Source organism: Panthera leo, chromosome A2 (assembly GCF_018350215.1).
Source record: "Panthera leo isolate Ple1 chromosome A2, P.leo_Ple1_pat1.1, whole genome shotgun sequence".
Classification (NCBI taxonomy): Eukaryota; Metazoa; Chordata; class Mammalia; order Carnivora; family Felidae; genus Panthera; species Panthera leo.
In genome coordinates, this window is record NC_056680.1 from 64660546 (window position 1) to 64685583 (window position 25038).

General features: G+C 50.8%; 1 protein-coding gene across 8 annotated transcripts in view; it reads right to left on the reverse strand.

The window, feature by feature from the left end:
- GRB10 (growth factor receptor bound protein 10) overlaps nucleotides 1-25038 on the reverse strand; it is a 191161-nt gene that overhangs the window by 63818 nt on the left and 102305 nt on the right. For 5 of the 8 annotated variants that reach the window (XM_042914000.1, XM_042913974.1, XM_042913990.1 and 2 more), the window contains one exon: nucleotides 358-577. In XM_042914000.1, the coding sequence (XP_042769934.1) occupies nucleotides 358-577 (220 nt within the window). Of the gene's footprint in view, nucleotides 1-357; nucleotides 578-1378; nucleotides 1437-3272; nucleotides 3437-25038 lie in introns of those variants that run through there. The other 3 variants (XM_042914026.1, XM_042914007.1, XM_042914033.1) reach the window with 3 other exon arrangements.

The following is a 25038-nucleotide window of genomic DNA, read 5'->3' on the forward strand; positions in this document are numbered from 1 at the left end:
TCACGAAATCTCTTCTCCCCGCCCGCCGCCCACCGACTCCCACTCACCCTTCAACACCCAAATCTAAGATCTGCCGCCTCCAAGGAAGCCCAACCCCCCACCCCGCTTCCCACGAGCCCCTCCCCCCAGCCCTGGTATTTCCAGGAATACAAATGGAATGCGTCCACGGGTCTGAGGTAGCACATGTCTGACAGCCCCAGGGGACACCACTGCCCCAGGTCCCCCCACCCCACCCCACTCTGAGCCCGGGCTGCACAGAGACAAGGAACGTGTCTACGCAGCAGGGGGCGCTATCATGTCCGTGCGACGGCCCTCCCTTGCTCTCGGAGACGAGGCCCTCCAGGCCCCGGGGCCCACCTGACAGCGAGGATGTGCACAGGCTGTGAGCGCTGCACCTGCAGTCGCGGGGACGCCTGCGGCTGGAGGGACCTTGTTCCTGAGGGTGGCGGCTGGCTGCGGGCGTGCTGGCCATTCTGGAGCAGGGGCACCGTCTCTGACTGCATGCTACAGGCCGGGTACAGACTCTCCAGGGACGCGCTCACATCGTTCACCAGGGCTTCCAGGTCTACGTCATCCTCTGGGCGTTAAAGGCAAAAGCGGGGGAGAAAAAAAAAAAAAAAAAAAACAGAACAGAACAAGACAAAACTTTAGCAGCAGTGAGGGGCCACGGCCACACGGGCATCTTAGGGCTTAGGTTTCAAAACTCACAATATTTTAAACTATTAGGTGAAGGCAGAGGAGCATAACTGAGGATATACATCCCGTAAGGAATCGTACGTGTTCCATCTACTGATGTTTGCTGACATTCCAGAAGCTACTTGGTAACTACGGTCCAGCCGCATTCCCAGCGGCTGCACACACCCTTCGGAGCACCTGCCTAGCTCACACCCCCTTTGGGGTGGACGGGCCACACGCAGTCACAGCTGCGCAGCCTCAGGTGGCCAGACCACAGGTGGACATCGAGCTCTACTTAGGCAAGTCAGGCCTTCTCCCTTCCCTGAAATTCTAGCAGTAAAAGAGAGACACAGGAACAGAACAGCACCCAGCACAGACAGCAGCCTGGGCCAGCTAAGAGCTCCAGGAGGGCCCAAGCCACGCAGACGGGCTCACGGGTGGCTGCGGATCAATCATGCACCTGCAGACCTCCAGGTGCCCTCGACTGGCCTGGGAGCCTGAGGAAGCCTGTCCTCACAGAAGGCCCGAGGCAGACGCAGAGAAAGAGAAGCACAGGGAATGCCAGACAGAAGGTCAGAAAATAGCAGAGGCACACAAAGAGACTTTGATGGGAAATTCTTCGTGTCAACTTGGCTCGGTCGCCGGTATTTGGTCACACTTGATTCTAGATGTTTCCGTGCAGGTATTTTTTAGATGAGATTACCATTTAAGTCAGTAGCCTCTGAGCAAAGCAGATTGCCCTCCATAATGTGGGTGGGCCTCATCCAATCAGGTGAAGGTCCTGAAGAGAAAAAGACCATAGTCCCCCAAGGAGGGAAGAATTCTGCCTCCGGACTCGAACTGCAACTCCTCTCTGGGCCCCCAGCCTCCCGGTTGACCCCGCAGATTCTGGACGTCCAACTACACAATCGTGGGAGCCAACTCCTTAACCTGCACCCCCCTCCCCATACACGTATAAATGCACATGTTAATGGTTCTGTTTCTCTGAAGAACCCTGACTGCACACGATGAGGGGATAACCCAGCACGCCCAGAGATGTGGGAGCGCCCAGGGCGGGAGGCAGAGACAGAAACCTGGGGATACAGGCCAGGCTCCGAGCAGCCCAGCGTGACTCAGTGCACGTTCCTGATACGGCCCGGCCGTACTCCGGCCGCAAGCTCCATAAAGCATCCTGCATCCCCGGTCATCGCGGGCTGGGGCTACCGAGTTAGCTTCTCCTGTTTGTAACCCGCTGGAAACTGACAGCACAGCCCCCCTTCTCTGCTTTTTCCGCTCGGTCACTTCGAACGTGGCACGTGTGAAGGCGCTCGCCCACTGGGGCACTCCGCGAGTCCCCCTAACTCACAGGCCCACTTGGTCCCATAAGCGACACCTGCTCAGCCTGAGGGGCTGAGGGCCCAAGACAGCAACACCCTCGCCAAGCCGGGACCACAAGCTCCCCCGACAGGAAGGCCCCTGTGAACCCGCCGCCCCAGCCCACCACCTACGGGCCCCCCGCCCACGGCACCAGGCCCGGCTTTCTGTTTCTCAGCCTCTACAACCCAACCCGGGGTCCGCGGGGGTGGGTGAGGGCAGGAGGCTGGTCATCACCCCGCCCTGCGGCAGAGCTGGGCACAGATCCATCTCATCTATTGCCTGTGCCATCACAGACGCCGTGACTGCCACCCGGTCCCACGGCTGAGGAACAGACCCCGGGGGAAGCAAGGACCTTGCCCAGGGGCACGCCGGTGCCAAGAGGCGGACCTTCGACCTGAAAACACTTTCTGCAGCTACCAGGCTGGCCTCACCAGGTGTGCGCTCATTGCATGAGCTCACAGACCTTTCTGGGATCTGCCCTCCCTGCCTGTCCAGTCCTTGTGTAAACATCTCGGGTCCCTTTGCTTCAGCTTCTCCATCTCATTAGGCAAAAGGGCACAAGAAACGGAGCAAAGCAAGACAGCGAGAAAAAAGGAAGGCACGCGGGCCAAAGGGGCAGAGAACGCGGGAACCCTGTGGTTGCAAGCGGAGGGTGGGGAGGAGAGCACTTTTGGGAAGATTTAGGTAGAAGCAGAAAGAAAGGTCACAGACATCCCCCACCGCGTTCTGTACCTTGCAGGCAATGGTGCCAGGGAGAGGGGTCTGGGGAAGGCCTGGACAGGGTGATTATACACAGCAGGCTTTAGATGGATCACACTGGGCCCTGAGCAGGATGGACACACGGACTGACGGGAGAGCATCGGATGCTTCTGAAACAGCAGGAATGCGGTTTCGCTGCTGGAACTGAGAACACCGAGAGCTGTCTGAGCAGAGCGGACACGGACCGAAATCCCGACCAGAAACTTGGGAGCGGGGCCTCGCGTCCCCAGGGCCCGTGCAGGAAGGCAGGAGACGCTGCCAGCGCTTGGCCTGTGCACGGTCAAATATTAATCCCGCGGCCAGATATCAGAAGGACAACAGGGCTGAATTAGTAATTCATGACTGCCGTGTAATCAATAAGTAATCTATCACAAAGGAGAACGCCAGAGTCAGCAGGCAGAGCTCTTGCTTAGGGTTCAGAGGGCAGGCAGCTACGTGGGAGGAGTGGGAAAATCCAGACCCCGGGAGGGAGAGGTACGCACACAGCCTTGTTCCCTCGTCCCTTGTCCGGAGGCCACATCTGTAAACTGAGGAAGCAGAACTCGGCAAGCACAAAACCAACAGACGGCTGCCCGAAGAGAGCCAGCCACTTGAGTATTTACTGAGACCTCACAGTATCCGCCTTCTCAGAAAAGGTACAAGTCACACTAGGGCTCACGAGTCCGGGGCTTCAGGAAGGTTCTAGAATGCATCCTGCACTCACATTTAGCTTCCATGTAATAGTTGCCCGATTGAGCTCTGGAACACGATTAAGCCTAGGCCGCCCTAACTCATCTTACAAACAACTCAGTATTTCTCTCTTAACAACCATTTAAGAATCAATATGGGGTGAAACACAGAGCTCACAGAAGCTATCCATCCAGCCTTTGGGAATGCCTGGGGGTGGGGGGCGGGGGGGAGGGGAGGGGAGGGAGAGGCTGGATGCCATGGGCAGCCTGGGGGAGGGTCATCATGGGCCGCTGGGGTGTCACCTGGCTGTCAGTCACATGTGCCCCCAACCAGCAGACCCAGCAGAATACAGTGGCCACCACGGTCACTTCCGTCCCCCCTGAGGAGTCAGGCAGAAAGAGAGGCTCACTGTTAGAGTTCTTTTTTTTGTTGTTTTTTAATGTCTATTCACTATGAGAGAAAGAAAGAGAGCGAGAGCAGGCTAACAATTGGGGGAGGGGCAGAGAGAGAGAGAGAGAGAGAGAGAGAGAGAATGAATCCCAAGCAGGCTCCACGCAGTGAGCACAGAGCCCAACTTGGGGCTCAATCTCACAAACCGTTAAGATCCTGACCTGAGCTAAAATCAAGAGTTGGACGCTTCACTGACTGAGCCACCCCAGCGCCCCAAAACCAAACCTTTTAAAGAATCTAAAATATGCTAGCCCAGGACAAACTTTAAAATTCCTGTTGCTCAATTAGCATTTCACCTGTCCAGACAACAGACTCACTTAGGGTTCTGGGATTTTACCTACACTCTGTTAAATCTAGCGCAGGCTAACAATGGAATCTTCCAAGCAGGGGTCACAAAGTATTGATTTGAAGGAAGACACTCGCCATCATGTTCCCTGAAAACTTACTGAACTACGGTATAGGAATCCACTAAGGCATTACTGACGTGACACTCAGTTCTCGCAAAAATGCTCGGAATGGCTCACATTCTGTGAGCACGTCCCGTGTCGTGCGGGATGGCTACCCGCCTTCCCTGTCCCTGTGGTCCCTACATGAACCCACCACAGAGATCAACCACCCGCCCCGTGAAAGCCCTTCTGCAGAGAAGCAAACACATAGGGCGAGCACAAGACAGATGCTTCTGGAAATGAGTGCTAAGATTAAGTATCTATTTGGTGCAAACTTGATGCCAAAATACTTTCCATGAGACCGCACCGCCCCTGGAAGGCACATGAAGGGGAAGGTAAAACAATTTTACACACTCCATCTCACGTCACGCGGATTCAGGAGGATGTATTTACTGCACAAATACAGGTCAGACAACACGGTTGTAAATCAACTTATTAATAGACGCTTTGCTTCCGCAAATAACCCAGTCCCAAACTGGACACTGACTTTTGTCCCAAATATCTGAACAGCTCATCTGATCTCAAGCCCACATGCGTGCCTGGCCTCACTGCCATCAATCAGCACCCGGAGGAAGCTTTCCTTCTAAAACAGATACAAAGTCGGTGAACCAAATTTGTGTTTGGCTCATAGATAATTCGGGGCACACGTCCTCCGTAAGCCAACCAGGAGGCGGCCAGGCGCTCACCAGCTGACTGTGGGCACAGAGGAGAGCGCCAGCTACAGGCGAGGCTCGGCCTTCTAGCCCCAGGAGCCTCCCTGTACGCCCTGTTGGGTCCACAGCGCCATCTAGTGGCCTCCTTCACTGGCTAGGAAACAGGACATTCATTGAATCCGCTTCACTGCATTCACTGGCACCTTAAAGAAACGCTACGTGCCCGGGGTGTTCAAGATACACGTGTATACTGTCCGTTCTTCCCGGACCCACGTGAGCACCTGTTAACATGCAATGTCTGTCTGTTTCCTCCCATCTTCGTCTAGAAGGTGGGCTGGTAAGTGAGGCAGGGCGGGGCAGGCTTGCTTAAGATGCTAAATCCCTAAAGAGTGATAAGTGATTTTAAGTAAAAGGAAGAAAAAGAAAATCAATGGTACTTGTGAGGCTGTGACAGAAGAGGAAACAGAGATCTTGGGGATCCTGGCACTGGGCTCCTGAGATCCTTATAATTTTCTAAACCATAAAAGCAATGGGGGCATCTTTTGTTCTGATGTCTGGTCTTTGTTGTTATTGTTGTTGTTGTCATCGTAGTGGTTCCTGAGATAGCCCCAGGGCTTTCATAAAGGTGAAAGGATCCTCTTTTATAAAACATCACCTTTTGTTACTCATGAGGAGCCCCTTCCAACCACACCTGAGTTTATGTTAATGAGGTGCTTTTTGGAAAGCCACCAGGTAACCACGGGCTGGGGGCTGGCTGCCAAGGGAGCCAATCACGATCATCACAGGGCTATAGGTTTGGAAGGGTCCAGTCCCGTTCTGTGCCCTCGGGGGGTGGGGTGGGGGGAGGACATAGGGGCTGGACGCTGAGCTCATCACCGGTGGCCAATGATGTAATCAATTGTGCGTATGTGGTGAAGCACCCCTATCAAAACTCCCAACCCCATAGGTTTTGGAGAGCTCCCAGGTTGGTGCACATATGGAGGAGCCTGGGGGGTAGCGTGCCCAGCACGGGAGCCCCGAACCCCTTCCCCATACCTTGCTCTACTCACCTCTTCCAACAGACTGTTCCTGAGCTGTATCCTTTATAACAAACTAGTAACCTAATTAGTAAGCCGTTTGCCTGAGTCCGGTGGACGCTCTAGTAAATGACTGAACCCAGTATGGACACACGTAGCTGGTGTCAGAGAATTGCTTGCCTGGGGGGGGGGGGGGCGGGGGGCGCGGGGAACCCACCCTTCTGGAAAGTGCTGAGTCAGAGCAGAGGTAAGGGGAAGATTTCTTCCCACTGCTGTAGCTGAAAAATCCCGAACACATATGTAAAGGCCAAAGTTCTTACACGCTTCTATCTGGACGGGAACTAAAGGTCCAGCCTGCGAAGGCGTTTTAAACCTAAGCCATGTTCACTGGGCAAGCCGTTTTTGTTGCCCTCTGAGCAATTAAAACCTTGTGCAGGTTTTAATTCTACTGAAGTCGGCATTCTACCGAAATGCCTTTGGCACACCAATGAATCTCTATCCTCACAGATTCCACTCACAGGTATTTAATTCTTTTTTGAAACGTTTCTTTGAGAGAGAAAGAGCACGAGTGGGGGAGGGGTAGAAAGAGGGAGAGAGAGAATCCCAAGCAGGCTCCTATTGTCAGAGCAGGGCCGGATGCAGGGCTCGATCCCACAAACCGTGAGATCAGGACCTGAGCCGAAATCAAAAATCAGATGCTTAACTGACTGAGCCTCCCAAATGCCCCACAAGTACTTAATTTTTAATAGGTACAGTTGGACATAAGTAAGAATAAGAAAATCAGGTATTACACTGTTAAGAGTATACCTCTGTTCATATTCATGATAGTTACAGATATTCAGAAACCCTAAAAGCAGATCACCTAAACATATCTCCAAATACAAACATAAATGCCATTTCTATATCGAGTCGTTTAAAAAAAATTGAATCAATACTTTATTTCGGTGGTTACTACAGGCAGGCGGGATTTGAAGCAGGAAATAAAAACCCTAGAATTACGTCCAGCATATACACAGAACTACATATATATAGCTTCAGCCACACTCACGTCTCCTGACCTTTCAGCATGTACAAGAGAAACTTCGCTTTCCAGCCTTTGTGGGAAATGGTACTCTCCTCTCCACCCACCTCCCATAGACAACGACAACCGCCACTGTCAGTGCCAATAAATTGAGAAAATACCTATCAACAAGCTGATTAATTCACCAGCAGGAAAAATGTGTGGGGGTGTGTTTCACTTCAACTCCACATGTGCACCTCCTACACTTCCTGCTGCTGGGTTCTGGGGCAGCACTCAGCAGATATACGTGGCCTCCCAAGCCCACAATGCCACTGCCAGCCCCAGAGCACGTTCAGGGGCATCCAGTGACACGAGACTGGGTCCGATCCGCTCGGACAAGGTTGAAATTGAAACAGTCCTCTCCATGTGCTGAGGCTGAACCAACGTGTTCCTTTTCATTTACAGGTGACACCTTCTCTACTTGTCTTGGGGTGCCTTTCTTTCCCCTACTCCAAATGCAGGACTGTTCCCTCAGGGAGGCTGCTGGCTATTTGGTCACCTCTCTCCTTCCGTGAGAAGCTCTGGCGTTCTCTTCTGCTAATTTAGAACTGCATCCTGAGCCCTCCCAGAGCTTCCCAGAGCAAGTCACAGATGCAGGGCCCCAGCAGATAGCTCCACAGACAAGAAAACCCACGTAGATCACCGATTCCCTGCTTTCATGAAACATGTAACCTGTTTTCCTTAAAGCTGTGTGTAGATACACACATTCTGTCTAGAGAAGTGCTTTTCCTGTGCTGCCAGACTGGCAGGGAGCCCCGGTCCCATCTCCACCCTGGTCTGATGCATTCAGGCTCCTTTTGGTCCCGACTCAAGGGGAGACACCGTCCAAGGTTCCCAGGATGCTGACCCGCCCAGGGCTGCCCAGATGCCCTCACCCTCCCCTTCCCTGCATGTAGCCAGGTTAACAATGGATGGAGGAAAATCAGTATTTCAGGAAGGAGCTGGTGAAATCCTATGTCCCGCATGGAAAGAGGGAGGATTCCCACAATTCCAAAACCCTGACGCCAGAAACCGCCTTGACAACCAGTCAGCGACTGAGTGACTCCCAGATTTATCAGCCCGTCCTGCCTGCACACACAGCCGGCGAGGAAGTACTCAAAAGACAGTCTAGGAGGCAAACGTGTTCAAGTTCATGGGCTCTTTCAAAACTTGGAAGGCAGGGGCACCTGGGTGGCTCAGTTGGTTGAGTGTCCAGACTCTTGATTTCAGCTCAGGTCGTGATCTCACAGTTCATGAGTTCGAGCCCCATGTTGGGCTCTGCACTGACAGCACGGAACATTCTTGGGATTCTCTCTCTGCCCCTCCCCTTCTTATGCTCTCTTTCAAAATAAATAAATAGGGGCTCCTGGGTGGCTCAATCAGTTGAGTGACCGACTTCGGCTCAGGTCATGATCTCACAGTCCGTGGGTTCAAGTCCTACGTCGGGGCTCTGTGCTGAGAGCTCGGAGCCTGGAGCCTGCTTCGGATTCTGTGTCTCTCTCCCTCTCTCTGCCCCTCCCCCGCTCATGCTCTGTCAAAAATAAGCCAACATTAAAAAAAAAATTTTTTTAACAAAATAAACAAACTTAAAAAAAAAAGCTCGAAGGAAAACACTAGAAATACACGACGCAGGTTGGTATCTGCTATTTGCACGTTCAGCCTGTCTCAGTGCAGACTCGGTTCCCTTTCCTTCATAGTATTCGAGGTGTGGCTTCCCGGTGAATCATCCTGCATGGTTCAGCAAAGTGAGACCCAAAGGAGTGGAAATCCAATGTGCCACACGGTGACCTGGTGGCCTCACCGGGAGCCTGACCTCTGACCTGGGTGTCCACACGCAGTGGCAATAACCACCCGTGACTGCAGTTACCAAGTACGTATCATGTGCCCCTACGCTTCACATCGCTGATGACTAATCCTCAAAATAACAACAGGGACAATAATGCCGATTTCACAGTGAGACAAATACCCTCATGTTCAGTGGGGTCAAGGTCCCACGGCTGCTGGCGCAAAAGCTCACAGGAGAAGTCCAATCTGTTTTCTTTCAGAAAGGTCAGGGTGCTTGTTCGGACAATGGTGCCTTCGGCCAGGCCAGCCTGCCCTGATGGTCACGCTCCCGGAGGTGCTCGGGCCAAAGCCACCCTCCCCCCACGCCGCCATCCCCACTCACAGGCAGCTTTCTCCACTACCAGGGCCGAAAAAAGGATGCACACGTCACCCCTGCTGGCCAGCACAGGGGCGGGCTCCTGGGGGCCAATGTGGAATGTGGCCCACGGTGACCAGTGCGGACAGGGGTTTAGCCGTGCAGAGAAGTCAAGCGTCACGTCCGGAAGAGAGCTATTCCACCTAAGAGATGGGTGTCAGGACCTAGCCACGAGGCAAAACAAGATTCGGGAAATCCCCAGGCCCCAGAGACGCGGACACCCTGGGGCTGGCTTCTCGGGTGACTCATCAGGCAGCCCCAGGAAGACTGGTTTGGGAAGGTCCAGGACCAGGCTGCTCATCTCAGAAGTTGCACTTGAACACGGATCCCACTTCCTAACAAACATCGGCTTTTGGTACAGATACATATGCTTCGTCCACTCCAGTCCTGGGGACCACGCGGCAGGTAGCTGTCCCGACCCGCCAATATTCATCTTATGGTAAGGTGTCCATCTTATGATGGCTTGGGCGATGCTCAACCCTAAGTGGAGGCTGAATGGACAGAACCTGTAAGAAATAGGGTAAGCCCATGATCACTCACAGCTGTGCCCACTTCCCACGTGTCCCCAGAGTGTGGCCAGGCCTACAAGTGGCCCAGAATGGTGCCAGCAGTGACTTTCAGGGAGGGAGGCTGGGCTCTGTCTCCCCATCCGGACAAATTCCTCCTCCTTGTTTTTTTTTCAGTTTTAAGTTTTTTTATTTTGAGAGAGAGAGACAAGAGACAGAGACAGCACACAAGCAGGGGAGGGGCAGAGAGAAAATCCCAAGCAGGCTCCGCACTGTCAGCACAGAGCCTGATGCAGAGCTCGAACCCACGAACTGTGCGATCACGACCTGAACAAGAGTGGGACGCTTAACCGACTGCGCCACCCAGGCGTCCCAACAAATTCCTCCTTCTTCCCTCCGGGGCCACGTGACAGCCCAGAGCACTGCAATACTCAGAGGGAAGGGTACGTCACAAAGTCCAGGGCAGATCCTAGAATGAAATGCAGATATTCTGGTGGCCAGACAGCACTACGACCAAAGCAAAAGAGCAAAAAAAAAAAAAAAAAAAAAGTGAAGATAATGATTAACCGCTATCACTGGACTTTGATTCCGCTGAGATTCATTTGTTTAATCTATGTGTTTTAGAGAACGGTCAAATAATCCTATCCCCCCACTCAGTCTCCCCTAAAAAGGAAAGCCCCTCACTTCCCTCAGGGATTCTGCTCATTGAAATTCAAGAGCTGGAATCTGATGCTGGGTGAACACGACCCAGCTAGAGTGGAAATTTTCCTTCTTTCTTGGACTGTGTCCTGCCGTGTTGTCGCGTGTTGTTGCAAGGGAGCATCTAGATGGCACCGAAGCTTCTCTCGGGTCTGCGAAGGCGGTTGTGTTCAGCACCGTGAAGCAAATACGACACGGGAAAAGAATTTTCCTCTCCGGGAAGGACCTCAGCTACACATTAGAGGGAAAAAAAAGAAGTACAGACTCAGGGGTACCGTCTCTATTTGTACTTAATAGAAGACAGTTAGTTGGGGGAGAAGGGCAGAAACATGCCCACAAAACATCACTCAAAAAAAAAAAAAAAAAAGCAAAAATTAACTGCATCTTTCTCCTTAGTGATTGACTGTGTTTCTTCTCCAGACTCTGGCACAGACCCTTACTTCTTCTGTGACATCATAAAGCAGCCACAAGCCGAGCGCAAGACTTGTGCAAACAGCTCGTCACCCTGGAAGGTTCTCACTTTCCATCAATCCTAAAAATATGAGTGCAAGCACACTGGAGCTGAAGAGGGAAAATCCAGGCCAAAGTCCATCACTCGCCGAGAGCACTGTCCTCTCGGAAAGGCAAAGTGTTAAAGGCCAATCAGACAGTGGGGAGTCTTTATTATCTCATTCACCACTAACACTCTGTTTCTGTGAATCTAACTCCATAAGCGTAAAATCCATTCGTGTGGCCAATATCTTCCTTCCTCCGTCAAGTACTGACTGAACACCTGATACACAAGTGACATCGTTCCAGGCCCTGGGAATACAGATGTTGGCGAAACAGACACGAGTCCCCGCCACCTGAGGATCAAGTCCCTTCCGCCGGCTTCGGCAAAGGGTGACCGCGAGAACCCTAAAGTCGCAAGGACGGAGATGAAACTTTTTCCTGCCTCTGGAAAAATAATTGCGTCCACCGGCTCGAGGGCGGAGACATCGCGAAGGAAGCAAGCCGAGATCCTGGCAGAAAGGGGCTCCCATCAACCGAGGGGAGGGAAGGAAGGAACCCCACCCGAGACGCAGCACCTTGCGAGAGAGGGTCGCGACAGGCAGGGGGCGGTCACAGCAGTACAAGGTGCGGTGTGCGTCCCCAGACAGAGGACCTTGCCTCAGCGGAGGCAGTGGCCAAACCAGGAAAGTGTCCCAGAGGCCACTCTCCTACGACCGTTATGCCCACTCTTGGCAGAAGAGAAGGGTTTTAAAACCAGATCTATGCGTACAGGCAAGACAGTCAACTAGAGGGCATTCGGCTCTAAGAAGAGCCCGACTTCCAAGGCGTCAGGATGGGGAAAGTCATTCCAGGAGAACGTACCAGGCGATTCCAAGAAATGGCACAACTCCCAGAACTGCAACGCCCAGGAGACAGGAGCTGGCTTTCCAGGATGTGGAAGGAAACAGGGTTTAACCAGAAAGAGGGCCGTTCCAGAGGTGGCAGGCAGGGTCTCATTATCCAGATGTGTCCTCCCAGGAGCACCTGGATGGTTTCTGTTCCAGCTAACAGCTCCCTGGGGCTCACCTGGATGCATCTGAATCCAAGTCTTTGGAGTCTGGCAGGGAATGAATGGAGGTCCTGAGGACTTACTATTCTTATGATAATGATTTCTCAATTAAGGGAAATTAAGCGGTGCCTTCTGATTAATGCCCCAGGTCAAGGTCCCTCTGGACCCAGGTTTCAGGGCTGAGAACAGTGGAGGAGGGAGCACAGTGGGAGGCTGTGGGCTTGGTTTTTACACTCTCCATATGTATTTATGTTGCTTCATCTAATTTCCTACCTGGCACACAATAGATGCTCAGTAAATTTTAGCTGAATACCTAAAACACTGGAGTCCCCAGCCTCCATAAATCAAGCTGTAGAATTTTCTAGAAAGTCAGCCAGGCAGCGTTCCCAAACTCCCTGGGGGCTAATGAGCCTCCAACCCTTCCTCTCCTTGGAAAAAGGCCCACCAGGCAGGTTACACACAAGCCGCCAGGTGGATACAGGCCAGATGGGCTGCTTCCAAGGAGGGCTGACGTGTATCCCCGAAGGGGGGCTCTGCGGGAAGCTTACCCAGCAGGCCAGACCCGGACCCCTGTGGGCCTCCCTGAGGGCGTGGGGCCTAAGGGCTCATCCCTGAGATCAAAGGGCCAAGGGAAAGATGCAAATTCTGCCCCCATCCAGGAAGTGCGTGGGGCATCCAGCTCTGAACAATGTCTTTCCCTTTGAAAGCACACTCTCACTTCACCCCAGAGCCTCAGGCTTCCCCGCTCAACTGTGGGTGCCGCTGAACCTCTCAGGAGAAGATGCTGCTCCGTACATCACACCTTGCTCCCCCCCTCCACCCCCGTTCCCCCATGGTGTGGCCCACGGAGACACTGGAACATGAGGAGCGAGGCTTGGTGGGAAGCGGGCTCTGCACTAGGAAGGGCCTCCATTTCCAGATGGAACAAGAAGGATACATTTCTCAAGTCAGGGGCTCTCTGCTCACATCTCCAAGGAGCAGGCACCGGGCCCTGGACAAGGCGGGACGCAGTATTTCCTTGAACAAACACTCCTTGTCTGCTGTGTCCAATGCCCTGTGTGCTGATTAAAGAGTAATTCAGAGAGAGAGTGTGCAGGCAGTGGGGGGCCAGAACGCGAACATTCACTGGGATTACTCATAAACCCTGTACCATACCCACGAGCCACAGACTATCAAGCCCATTGCACAGATGAGAAAACCAAGGCTCAGCTGGGTTACAATACCCACCGCAAAGTCACACAGCTATTCGTGGAGCCTCAGTTCCTACCCCGGTGAGGCTAAAAAATCCAACATCCTCTTTGGGTTTTTTTCTCCCCCCCCCCCCACCCAAAGATTAAAAAACGAAAACATGACCCCTGGTCTCAAGGAGCCTAGAAATAAATTGGAAAGACAGACACCTACTTGACCAAGTATGAAACGAAACCAGGTACGATCAGTTTTCAGGAGGAAAACATACACACACACACACACATGCACAGACACACACACACACACACACACACACACACGCGAGAAGATCTGAGGGCAACAACTGATTTAATTGCCCATAGCAACCTAAAGACCCAAGTGTCCGAGGCACAGAATCATCTTCCCAGACTGTTTTAAGATAAAACAAGAACAAAAAAAAACAAAAACAAAACAAACAAACCACCACAAAACCAAAACCAAATGAAAGAACCAGTGGCAGCCACACAGAGAATGGGCAGGGGCACAATCAGCGGGACGTGTAAGGGAGCCAGTGTCACCCAGTGTTTCCCATGTGCTCCGAGGTGGGTAAAAACCATTTTGCCGGATGCAGACTCTGGCTGGCTGGTTCGGCGTCAGCAGCTGGGGCTCGTGACACGGAGCCCCTGAGTGGGAAGCACCCCCCGGGGCAACGGTGCCTTTAGCCATCTGACACCCAAGGAGGCCGCAGGCCGGTTGGGACTGCTCTTCGTGCATTCGAAATACAGCCACAGGATGGAAGGAGCAACGGCCCGTGCCCCCCACCTCCTCCAGTCCCTGCCCCCACCCCCAGGAAAGGTCAGGACTATTATTAAAGTCTCTCTTGGTCCAGAACTAAATGCAGGCCTGGCGGGTGTCAGTTACCGCTCCCTGGCACGTTCTGCGGGGGCCACTGGGCGGGCTCCCGGCTACACCGCCAGCGCCCAACTATTTAACCCACTCAGGCGTCCGTCAGCGCGTGGCAGGACCCCAGAGAGGATTAACCGGACGTTGTGTGGACAGTGCCCGCCCGCAGGGGAGAACTGGGAGTCTGGAGAGCCGACCCAGAGACGGGGGCACCTGGCAGGGGGGCATATAATATTAGCCGTGTCAACGAAAGTGAAACCGGCAACCTTGTTCAATGACTTCTGAAGGCAGCAGTACGTTCTGTCCCGAGGGACAGGTTGGGCTCACTTTTCCTTGCTGGAAATCTCTAGCCTGAGAGCTTCCTTTGGGGATAGCGTTTAAAATTCTCTAAGAAAAATAACTCATTCCAAAAAATGTTCACTTGGAAGGCTGGCTAACTGAGGTTTTAAAAACCAGAAAGTTAATTTAGGGGCCCCTGGGTGGCTCAGTTGGTTGAGCATGTGGCTCTTGATTTCAGCTCAGGTCGTGATCCCAGGGTCATGGGATCAAGCCCCGCACTGGGCTCCTCGCTGAGTGTGGCACCTACTTGGAATTCTCTCTCTCTTCCAGGGGCTCCTGGGTGTGGCTCAGTCAGTTAAGCGTCCGACTTTGGCTCAAGTCATGATCTCACAGCTCATGAGTTTGAGCCCCTCATTGGGCTCACTGCTGTCAGTGTAGAGTCAGCATGGGATCCTCTGTTGCCCTCTGTCCCTGCCCTTACCCCATGTGCGCTCTCTCTCTCTCAAAAACAAACATTAAAGGGGCGCCTGGGTGGCTCAGTCACTTAAGCATCCAGCTACGGCTCAGGTCCTGAGCTCATGGTTTGGGAGTTTGAGCCCCACATCAGGCTCTGTGCTGACAGCTCAAAGCCTGGAACCTGCTTCGGATTCTGTGGCTCCCTCTCTCTCTCTGTCCCTCCCCACTCACACTCTGTTTCTCTCTCTCAAAAATAAATAAACATTAAAAAAAATTTTTTTAGACATTAAAAAACTAGATTCTCTCCTCCTCTCCCGCTGCCCCTCTCCCTTTAAATTTTTTTTTTAAAAAATAAGTTAATTTAAGTAAAGTGTAATATAGCGGAAAAGGGTATGTCAAGACTTTAGGAGAGAGCGTATTCCAGTTCTCTACCTAAGGGAGATAAAAATAGAGTCTCTCCCCCTCTCCCGCTGCCCGTCTCCCTTTAAATTTTTTTTTAAAAAATAAGTTAATTTAAGTAAAGCGTAATATAGCGGAAAAGGGTATGTCAGACTTTAGGAGAGAGCGTATTCTAGTTCTCTACCTAAGGGAGATCTAAAGATACTCTTTCATCACTGATCTTAATAATGAACTATATCTAAGTTGGACCCACCACTTCCAAAAATGGGATTTACGCTTCCTTGGACAAAAAGATCCGTGTGTTCTATGAGCGATAAATTAAAAACTCACTGCTCACCACTGTGTCCCCTGTGCCTGACGTGGTCTGGACAGGTAACAGATTTTTGTTGAATGAACGTGAGAAACAGGAAAGGTAAGGAGCTCGAGGAAGAAAAGCGAAGGCGAGAAGAACACAAGGACTTCAGGGATGAAGCCCGCTCTCGAGCGGCGAGCATCCTGACAACTAAGGAAACGTGAAACATGAGCGTGTCGGTTCCACACGGGAACCGGGAAGGGGAGGTCGAGTCTGGGATCGCCTGCCGCTGGGAAAGGCGGGGCCAGCGGGCACCTCGGTGCCTCTTTGTTCTGTGCTCCTCGTGAACACCTGGACTGTTCCAAGCGCAAAGGATAAAGTGAGCACAGGTTCAGGACAGGGGAGGCGGCGGCAGGGGTCCAACCGATTTGGCTGCTTCCGAGACCAGGGGGATTCGGTCCCCACCGCTATCATCTCAGGTTGACCCACTGAAAAATCTAAGGGGGTCAGAAGGTCAGGAAGGCATGAGCGGACTGTGAAGGACGGAGGGCGGCCGGGGGGTGGCAGACACCAATGCTGCAGCCCACCTGCGGGGACACACAGGCTCCGCCAGCCATTTGGGGGTGATCTGGGTGGCTTTTCTGGCCTCTGAGCCTCGGTTTCCTCCCCTGTAAATATGGGTTAACAACAGTGCCCACCGCATAGCACAGTTAGGTCGATTCACTGGTTAACAGATTAAGAACCTGTTTTTACAACAGGAAGGTCACCTAAACATGTTAAGACACAGAGGGTAGAGGCAAGAAATCATGACCTTTCTGAAGGACCATAAGCATTACAGTCATTTATTTAGACGGATCCTGCAGAAGCAGCATTAATCACGTGGGCAAACGCAATTATTAGACGTGGCCCGAATGTATTCCAAAAGGCGGAAAGATGTCATTTTGTGGGAGAAGGATTAGGGAGGATTTTCCTCCTAGCCTTTTGGCATATCAGCCCTAATAGAAGGTGATTAGGCATGGAGGGAGAGAAAAAGAAATCAAAATTATAATCACTTTTTGGCTTCAATGTCCAAGCAGAGGCCAATGTTCATTACTATTCAGGAATGGGAATGGGAGAAAGAGAACTTTATCTTTAGGGGGCAGCACTGTTTTCCTGTGAGGAAATGACACTATGAAGAGTTACTTTTATGTGTGCATGCACATGTGAGCGTGTGTGAAACGGGTAGAACGTCAACGATATTCTCGTGGATAACACAGTAAAAGGAGAAGTAGGGAAGAGGGCATCCAATGAACCACGACTCGAGCTTGGTCCAAAAGCTACGGTCAGCAGGAGCCACACGGTCTTCTCAGCTGACTTTCTGATTTCGTCCTTTGTCATCCCAACCCAAGCTCTCCTGTCACCTCCTAAATGGCACCACACGAAAGGAAGGTCTTCATTAACTTCTTCTCATCTCAGGTGCCTGGAATTACCAGGACTTCCCACGTGGAGGGAAGGGGCAGGAACGCAGGACCTTTCTGGAAGCCACACGCATCTATGGCATGTGAGTTCAGTCATTCTTTAAATATTAACTATTAAAGAGGCGCCTGGGTGGCTCAGTCGGTTAAGCGTCCGACTTCGGCTCAGGTCACGATCTCGCGGTATGCGAGTTCGAGCCCCGCGTCGGGCTCTGTGCTGACCGCTCAGACCCTGGAGCCTGTTTCAGATTCTGTGTCTCCCTCTCTCTCTGCCCCTCCCCCGTTCATGCTCTGTCTCTCTCTGTCTCAAAAATAAATAAATGTTAAAAAAAAATTAAATATTAACTATTAAATACAAAGCACTATCGCAAAACCTTCAGGATCAGTCAGACATGGTTCCTACCGTCAAGAAACGCACGATCTCGGGAGAAAGGGGTAAATATGGTACATAAAGTAACGCTTGTAGGACAGCTTATATGTACAGGCACATGCTACATGTTTCCCCTAAGTTACCTCCAACCGTAAAGCTGCACGGACTTGGCTCTGATTCCGATTTTACCAGTGTGTGACTTCTCTGTCACTTCTGGGCAAGTTACCAAACATCTCCGGCTCAGTTTCCCCTATGTGGCTCCGATGACAGTGAAAACTCCGAAGACACGTGGGGACAAGCGTGAGACTCCAAGTTATCACTGTCCTATCAAACGTATTTCACAGTAATGATGTGAGATGGGTATTTGCTATTGAAGAATCTCAACCGCAAAGTGGTTACTAACTCGCCCACGGTCTCAGGGCCCTCCCCTGCCCCCCTGGAAGAAACCAGACACAGGGAATAACTGGTCCAAAGCCTGGCCGCCCCCAACATCTGTGACATTTGCCGTGGCTCCCCGCAGGGGAGGAAACAAAACACAACAATCTTTCTCGACTTACTTCACCTTCTCTACTGACAATCTTCTCTAATTCTGGTCTCTTCCACTCGGCAAACCGATTATCCAACGAGATACGGAAGGTCCTGAAATATGCCCACGACACATCTGCTCTCCGTCCATACACGGTTATGGGAAAGGAAGCCAGCCCTCCCCACCCCCCCCCCCCCCCCACATAGTTCTGCACGTTGAAACTGCGTGCTAACAACCATCCTTCTGGCTTACGGACAACCAAGAGAAGAAGCTACAGCCAGTAGCCATGACAGGTTGGACAGGAGTGCGAAAGGCCGGGGTGGAAAGGCACTGCTCCTTTTAAGGAGCCGAGGGCTGGGGTCTGGGGTCTCCACGGGAGGCGCTGGGTCCCTTGATGTAGGACTCCAGGGGCCATGGGCAATGGTTTAAATACATCTTCAGAGGCTTCACCGTGATGCACACATATCCCCGTCTCCAAATGGACCACGGTCTGGAAACGAACACGCAGGCAACTGTAGCGCCCTCCACAAGCGGACGCGAAACATCTCCCAGCTCTTTGGGCCACCTTTGCTCAGCTGTGCTCTGGTGAGAGTGGTCGCTCAGTTCAGCGTCTGCAGTGAGCAGTGACAGCTGTCAGAAACAACTTGTTTAAAATGAGAAAAAGCCAGGGCGCCTGGGTGGCTCAGTCAGTTAAGCGTCCGACTTCAGCTCAGGCCATGATCTCACAGTCCATGGGTTCAAGCCCCGCGTCGGGCTCTGTGCCGACAGCTTAGAGCCTGGAGCCTACTTCAGATTCTGTGTCTCCCTCTCTCTCTCTGCCCCTCCCCTGCTGGCACTCTGTTTCTCTCTCTCTCAAGTATAACAATAAACATTTAAAAAAATTAAAAATAAAACAAAATGAGAAAAAGCCAAACTTCTAAAATCCTCGGACACCTCACGTTATCAAAAATATTGTCAAGAAAAAACTTGACCCAGGGGTGCCTGGGTGATCAGTCAGTTAAGCGTCTGACTCTTCATTTTGGCTCAGCTCACAATCTCACGGTTTGTGGGATCGAGCCCCATTCCGGGCCCTGCGCTGACAGCACGGAGCCTGCTTGGGATCGTCTCTCTCTTTCTCTCTGCTCCTCCCTCACTTGCGCTGTCTCAGTCTCTCTCAAAAGAAAAAAAAAAAAAAAAAAAAAAGAAAAGAATGAAAAAGCTTGACCACATTATTAATTGTACCCAAAGGAAGGGACAGCAGGACCCCAGCAGGTATTATTTGCTGCAGCTACAGGTGGACGTAACCCAGCACACGTTCACGGTTAGGCCAACAACATAAAGCGTGTGCTCTGTGGAACAGCCTTCAGCCATAAAAGGAATGAAACTGATGCGCCAGGATGAACCCCAAAGACCGTGCTACACGAAATAAGCCAGGCACAAAGAACAAATACCCTGTGATTCCACTTATGTGAGGTAACCAGAAACCGTAGACACACAGAGCGGAACAGAGGTTACCAAGAGCTGGGGAGAATTACTGCCTTGAGGCATGCAACAGTGTGAAAATAATGAATGCCAGACCTGTGCACTTAAAAACAGTTAAAAGGAACAGTTTTCCTGTCCTATGTATTTGACCGCCATAAAAGGGTTATCTTTAAAAAACCAGCCAAGCACAATTCTAGCTGTTACCAAACCACCAACTTTTTTTTTTTAAATGTTTATTCATTTTTGAGAGACAGAGAGAGACAGAAGATGAGCGGGGAAGGGGCAGAGAGAGAGGGAGACACAGAATCCGAAGCAGGCTCCAGGCTCCGAGCTGTCGGCACAGAGCCCGACGCGGCGTTCGAACTCACAAACCGTGAGATCATGACCTGAGCAGAAGTCGGACGGACACTCAACCGACTGAGCCACCCAGGCGCCCCAAGCCGCCAACTTTTCAAAGGAAAATGCCTCCCTTCCCGGAGTGTGAGGGGTTTGTAGCAACTGTCACCCCAAACTAAGCTGCTTACATGAGGAGCAAGCGAACACAAACAAGAGCGTTAAATCTTTCTGCCAGAGAAAGGGCCGGTCAAGGAAAGTCACAGAATCTTTTGTCTGGCACAGCAGGTCCCTTGCGAACGACCCGCCGAGTCGACATCCAACACATGGCGCAAACCTAAGGCCCATAATCGGAGCATCCGAGGGCGCCCTGCACAGTAAGGAGGCACCAGATGGCTGCCAATTTCTGTCATGTGATCTCAGGGCATCTTGCTACGGGGAACCGAGCACTGACCCTGGTGTCCGCCGCAGAGGGGGGCCGGGGAGGCTCGGAGATGCCCCGCAGGGTCGGCGGCAGGTTCCCATAGGCCTGCGTCTTGTGACCCCGAGCCCGCTCCCTACAGAGGGCGCTGGACGGCTCCCCACTGACACCCCTGACCGAGAAGCGCAGGCCCTTCCATTCCCATCACAGACCTCGAGCCTCGGCCCCCTCCCTCTCCAGCTCCGTCGCTGCCACGTTCCATGTGACGTGAGTGTCCGCAGTCAGACACAGACACAGTGTGCCCTCCTGCGCACGCTTTTTTGGCCAGTTTTCCCAGTTGACTGTTTCTCCTATTGACAGGGCTTTCGCGATAAGCCGAGGATACTAACACTCCGCGCGTTAAATGCACCGCAATGATTTTTCTCCCCCCCAGGCTGACGTCGGTGAGGGTTTTAAATGCCGCTATGTCCCTACACAGATGCGTGTTTGCAATGCCCTCAAACATCAGTTTTCCTTTACGGTTGCGCTAAGCTGGACAGAGGAAATTCCTTCTCAGCCTGAGGGCACGAAGATTCTCCCTACTCTTAAGTTTTTTAGAACCGCTGTTTTCTACCTTCTGTGATTTAACTGACGGGCAACTGATGACTGAGGATATAGTATGGGGGTAGGGATCCTCCAGTCACCCTCGCCCAGCCCCGCGAGTCCTCGTGATCGGCTGTGACTTCTCTGTGCTACACTGAATGTCCATAAATGGGTAGGTCTCTTTACGGGATTGTCTGTTCTGGTCCTTGGGTCTCTACGTCTACGAAACATTCACACACTTTCCTAATTGTGAGGACTCTTAATGAAGCCTTGTTACCACCCGCCCACATTAAAGTTAGAAGCCCTCTAGGGAGACCGGCTGGCTCAGTCGGGGGAGAGTGTGACTGATAATCTCAGGGCTGTAGGTTCAAGCCCCATGTTGGGCATAGAGGTCACTTAAAAATAAATAAAATCTTCAAAATAAAAAGAAACTGAGAAGCTATCTGTCAAGTCATACCAAAACTCTGCAAAACTTGGTCACATCTGCATTAAATTTAAAGGTAAATTTGATAACGTGACACCTCTGCGAGGTAAGTCTTCTGATTTGTGATCGTGGGATAGGGCTCCAGCTATTTACGTCTTTTTTATGTGCTTCAGCAACATCATATAATGTCAAGGAATTGAGTTTAACTTATTCCTAGATACCTTCTGATTTTAGCTATTATTGTCCGTGGGATTTCTTTTTATATTACGCCTCTTGATTGTTTTCTATAGTTGCACAAGATACTGTGCCATTTTATCTGTTGATCTCACGTTGTATCTCCCCGCTTGAAGAACTCATTCATTTTTTTTTTATGTTTTATTTATTTCTGACAGAGAGAGACAGAATCCAAAGCAGGATCCAGGCTCTGAGCTGTCAGCACAGAGCCTGACACGGGGCTTGAATTCAAGAACCGTGAGATCATGACCTGAGCCGAAGTCAGACGCTTAACCGACTGCGCCACCCAGGCGTCCCAGAACTCATGCATTTTAAAAGTTCGTAAGTCTGCGGATTCTCTGTCTGGGTAATCTGCAAATAGGCATGGATTTCATTGCTCCGTTTCAGTGTCATTTCTGTTTGTTTAGTATTCTGTTGCACTCGCTAAGACCCCACTGACAACAGGCACTCGAGTGTGATTCCAGGTTTTCATGGACACGACTCTAATATTATTCCTGCGTGTATGACGGATGCTGTACATTTTTTGACAAATATATTATTAGAAACTGGTTATGGAGGTTTCTGAAAGTACTGGTTCAGTAAGAGTTTTGTTCTCTTATCGTTTCTTTTGCATCGCACGAGTGGAGAATTGTATATGTTCTTGTGGTCACTGGTGAGATGCCCATCTTTTCCCCTTAAATCTCTGAACGTGTTATAAAGTCTTCATCATGTAACGATGGTAAAGCACCCTTGCACAATCATAATAAACCCAACTTGGTCATAACGTTTGTTCGATGTTTACGACCGACCGCTGAATTTGACTAATGTTTTACGTGGACCTTGTGGTTGTACGGTAACGTGAAATATGCCTGTATCTGGATTTCTTGGACCGTCTCCTGCAAAGCTACAAAACACTGTAAGATGAGTGGGAGAGGCTCTGGGCACTACCTCTCCAACAGCTCATACAAAGAGGGCAATTATTTGCTCCTTGAAGGTTTTGTGACACTCATCTGCAAAACCCCTGAGCCCTTTCGAGGGGGTGGTACTGATTACTGACTCCATTCTTCTGAGTTATTTCTTTATTAAGATTTTGTGTTCTGCCAAGAGTCAAACTGTTTCATTTTGTTTTCCTCTTTCAACTATTCTCTCTTATTTCTTCCGATGTCTCTACCTAAAACTTCTGAGTGCTGTCTACGCTACTCACAGAACTATACATTAGGTCATGTCACGGAACATTCCCTGCACGTCGTGCAGGAGAAATACTCTTGATTTTCTTAGGTAACCTCTAGGTTAGTTTTTCTTTCTAATGGTGTCAGTTTGGTGTTGTTGTTTTTTTTTTTTAAAGACTTTGTTTAGAGCAGTTTTAGGTTTACGACAAAATTCAGAGGAGAGTATGGAGATTTCCCATAAACCTACTGCCCCCGCCCCCCCCCCCCCCCCCACATGCAGAGCCTCCCCGCTGGTCAGTATCACTCACTGAAATGGTACATTTTTACCACGGACAAACCTATGCTTATACACCATAACCATCCGAAGTCCACGGCTGACCTAGGGTTCGCTCCTGGTAGTGTGCATGCCATATGGGGACCTGCACAGCCATACCCATCCTGGTAACATCATATGTCTTTATAACGTCAGTACTGTCACTGCCCTAAATCTTCTCTGCTCCACCCAGAGAAGATTTTTCTGTCACCATCCCGGGCAACCACTGGTCTTTTTACCACCTCCGTAGTTTTTCCTTTTCCAGAATATCGCGGAATTGGAATCCTATCAGCATGTCGCCTTTTCAGGTGGGCTCCTTTCACACAGTACCGTGCGGCCCAGCCTCCTCCCTGTCTTCCCATGGCTTGATAGTTAACCTCTTCTTAGTGCTGAGGAATATTCCACTGTCTGGACGCACCAGTTTATTCATCCATCCATCTAACGGAGGACGTCTTGGTTGCTTCTGAGCTTTGGCAATGACGAAGAAGGCAGCTACATGCATCACTGGGTTGGCTTCTGCATGGACCTAAATCTTCAGCTGTTCTGGGTAAACACCGAGGTGCACAACTGCTGGGTCGTACGGCAAGAGCAAGCTGAGTTTTGTAAGAAACCGACTGCCCTCCAAAGCAGCTGCGCCATTTTGCATTCCCACCAGCAATGAGAGTTTCTGTTGCTCTACATCGCTGTCAGCACTGGGTGTTGCAATTTTGTCTTTGTTGCTGAGACCCTTTATCCATTTCGCCCCTATTTTCACATTTACAGGCATGAAGTCGTTCGTGGTTTTCTTGTCTGAACTCTGACGCGCTCTTCGCGTGGTTTTCCTGTGTGCCTTCTCCCTCCTGAGGGACTCTACTAGAGGTTCACAGTTTCGCCAGATTTTGCAAAAGACTAACATTTCGCTTGGTCCCTACCCATTGATACTTTCTTCACCATTCTCGTAATTTCTGATCTTAATTTTTGTAACTACTCCTTCTACGTTCCTTAGCGTTATCCATCTTTGATGTTCCTAATCTCTTCCAAGATTAGAAATGGAGTCTCAAATACAATTTAGCAGCAACATACAACTTCCTACCTGCAAGTACACTCATTTTACATTCAATTCTAAATGACTAACTGGTATTTTCATTGTGAGTTTCTCTGTAACCCAGGAGTCGGGTAACAGTGTGTTTTAAAGTTTCCGCGCAGATTACACATTTTGTTTGGAACTTTTTCTGTTCACTTCTGATTTAATCACACTGGGTCAAAGAACGTGGCTTGCATGACATGGATCGCTTAAAATTTAGTGTTTTAGGGGCGCCTAAAAGCATCCAACTTTGGCTCAGGCCACGATCTCATGGTTCGTGAGTTCGAGCCCCCCATCAGGCTCTGTGCCCACAGCTCAGAGCCTAGAGCCTGCTTTGGATTCTGTGTCTCCTTTTCTCTCTGCCCCTCCCCCTCATGGGCATGCTCTCTCTCTCTCTCTCTCTCAAAAATAAATATTTTTTTAAAAATTTAAAAACTTTAGTGCAGTTTTCCATACGTGGTTAACTTGAAAAAAATTTTTTTAAGTAGGCTTCATGCCCAGTGTGGAGCCCAGCGTGGGGCTTGAACTCAGAATCCTGAAGTCAAGACCTGAGCTGAGAATAAGAGTGGGATGCTTAGCCGAATGAGCCACCCAGGTGCCCCTATGTGGTCAACTTTTTAAAAAGTTACACAGATTTTAGAAGATAATCAAGAGGGGGCACCCAGATGGCTCAGTTGGTTAAGCTGCCAACTCTTAAAATTTTTTTCTTTTAGTGTTTATTCATTTTTTGAGGACAGAGAGAGACAGAGAATGAGTGGGGGAGGGAGAGAGAGAGAGGGAGACACAGAATCCGAAACAGGCTCCTGGCTCTGAACTGATAGCACAGAGCCCGACGTGGGGCTTGAACTCACAAACCACGAGGTCACGATCTAAGCTGAAGTCAGACGCTTAACCAACTGAGCCACCCAGGTGCCCCTAAGCTGCCGACTCTTGATTTTGACTCAGGTCATGATCTCACAGTTCATGAATTCAAGCCCTGCAACGGGCTCTGCACTCACTGCGTGAAGCCTGCTTCAGATCCTCTGTCTCCCTCTTTCTAGCACTCTCCCGCTCACGCGCTCTCTCTCAAAAATAAATAAACATTAAAAAAAAATGTTTTAAAAAGAAAAGAATCAAGAGTCTATCTGTTGGATGCAGGGTTCTATGTATTTTTCTACCAATCGGGACTTGTTAATACTGTTAACAGATATCCTTGGAATTACTCC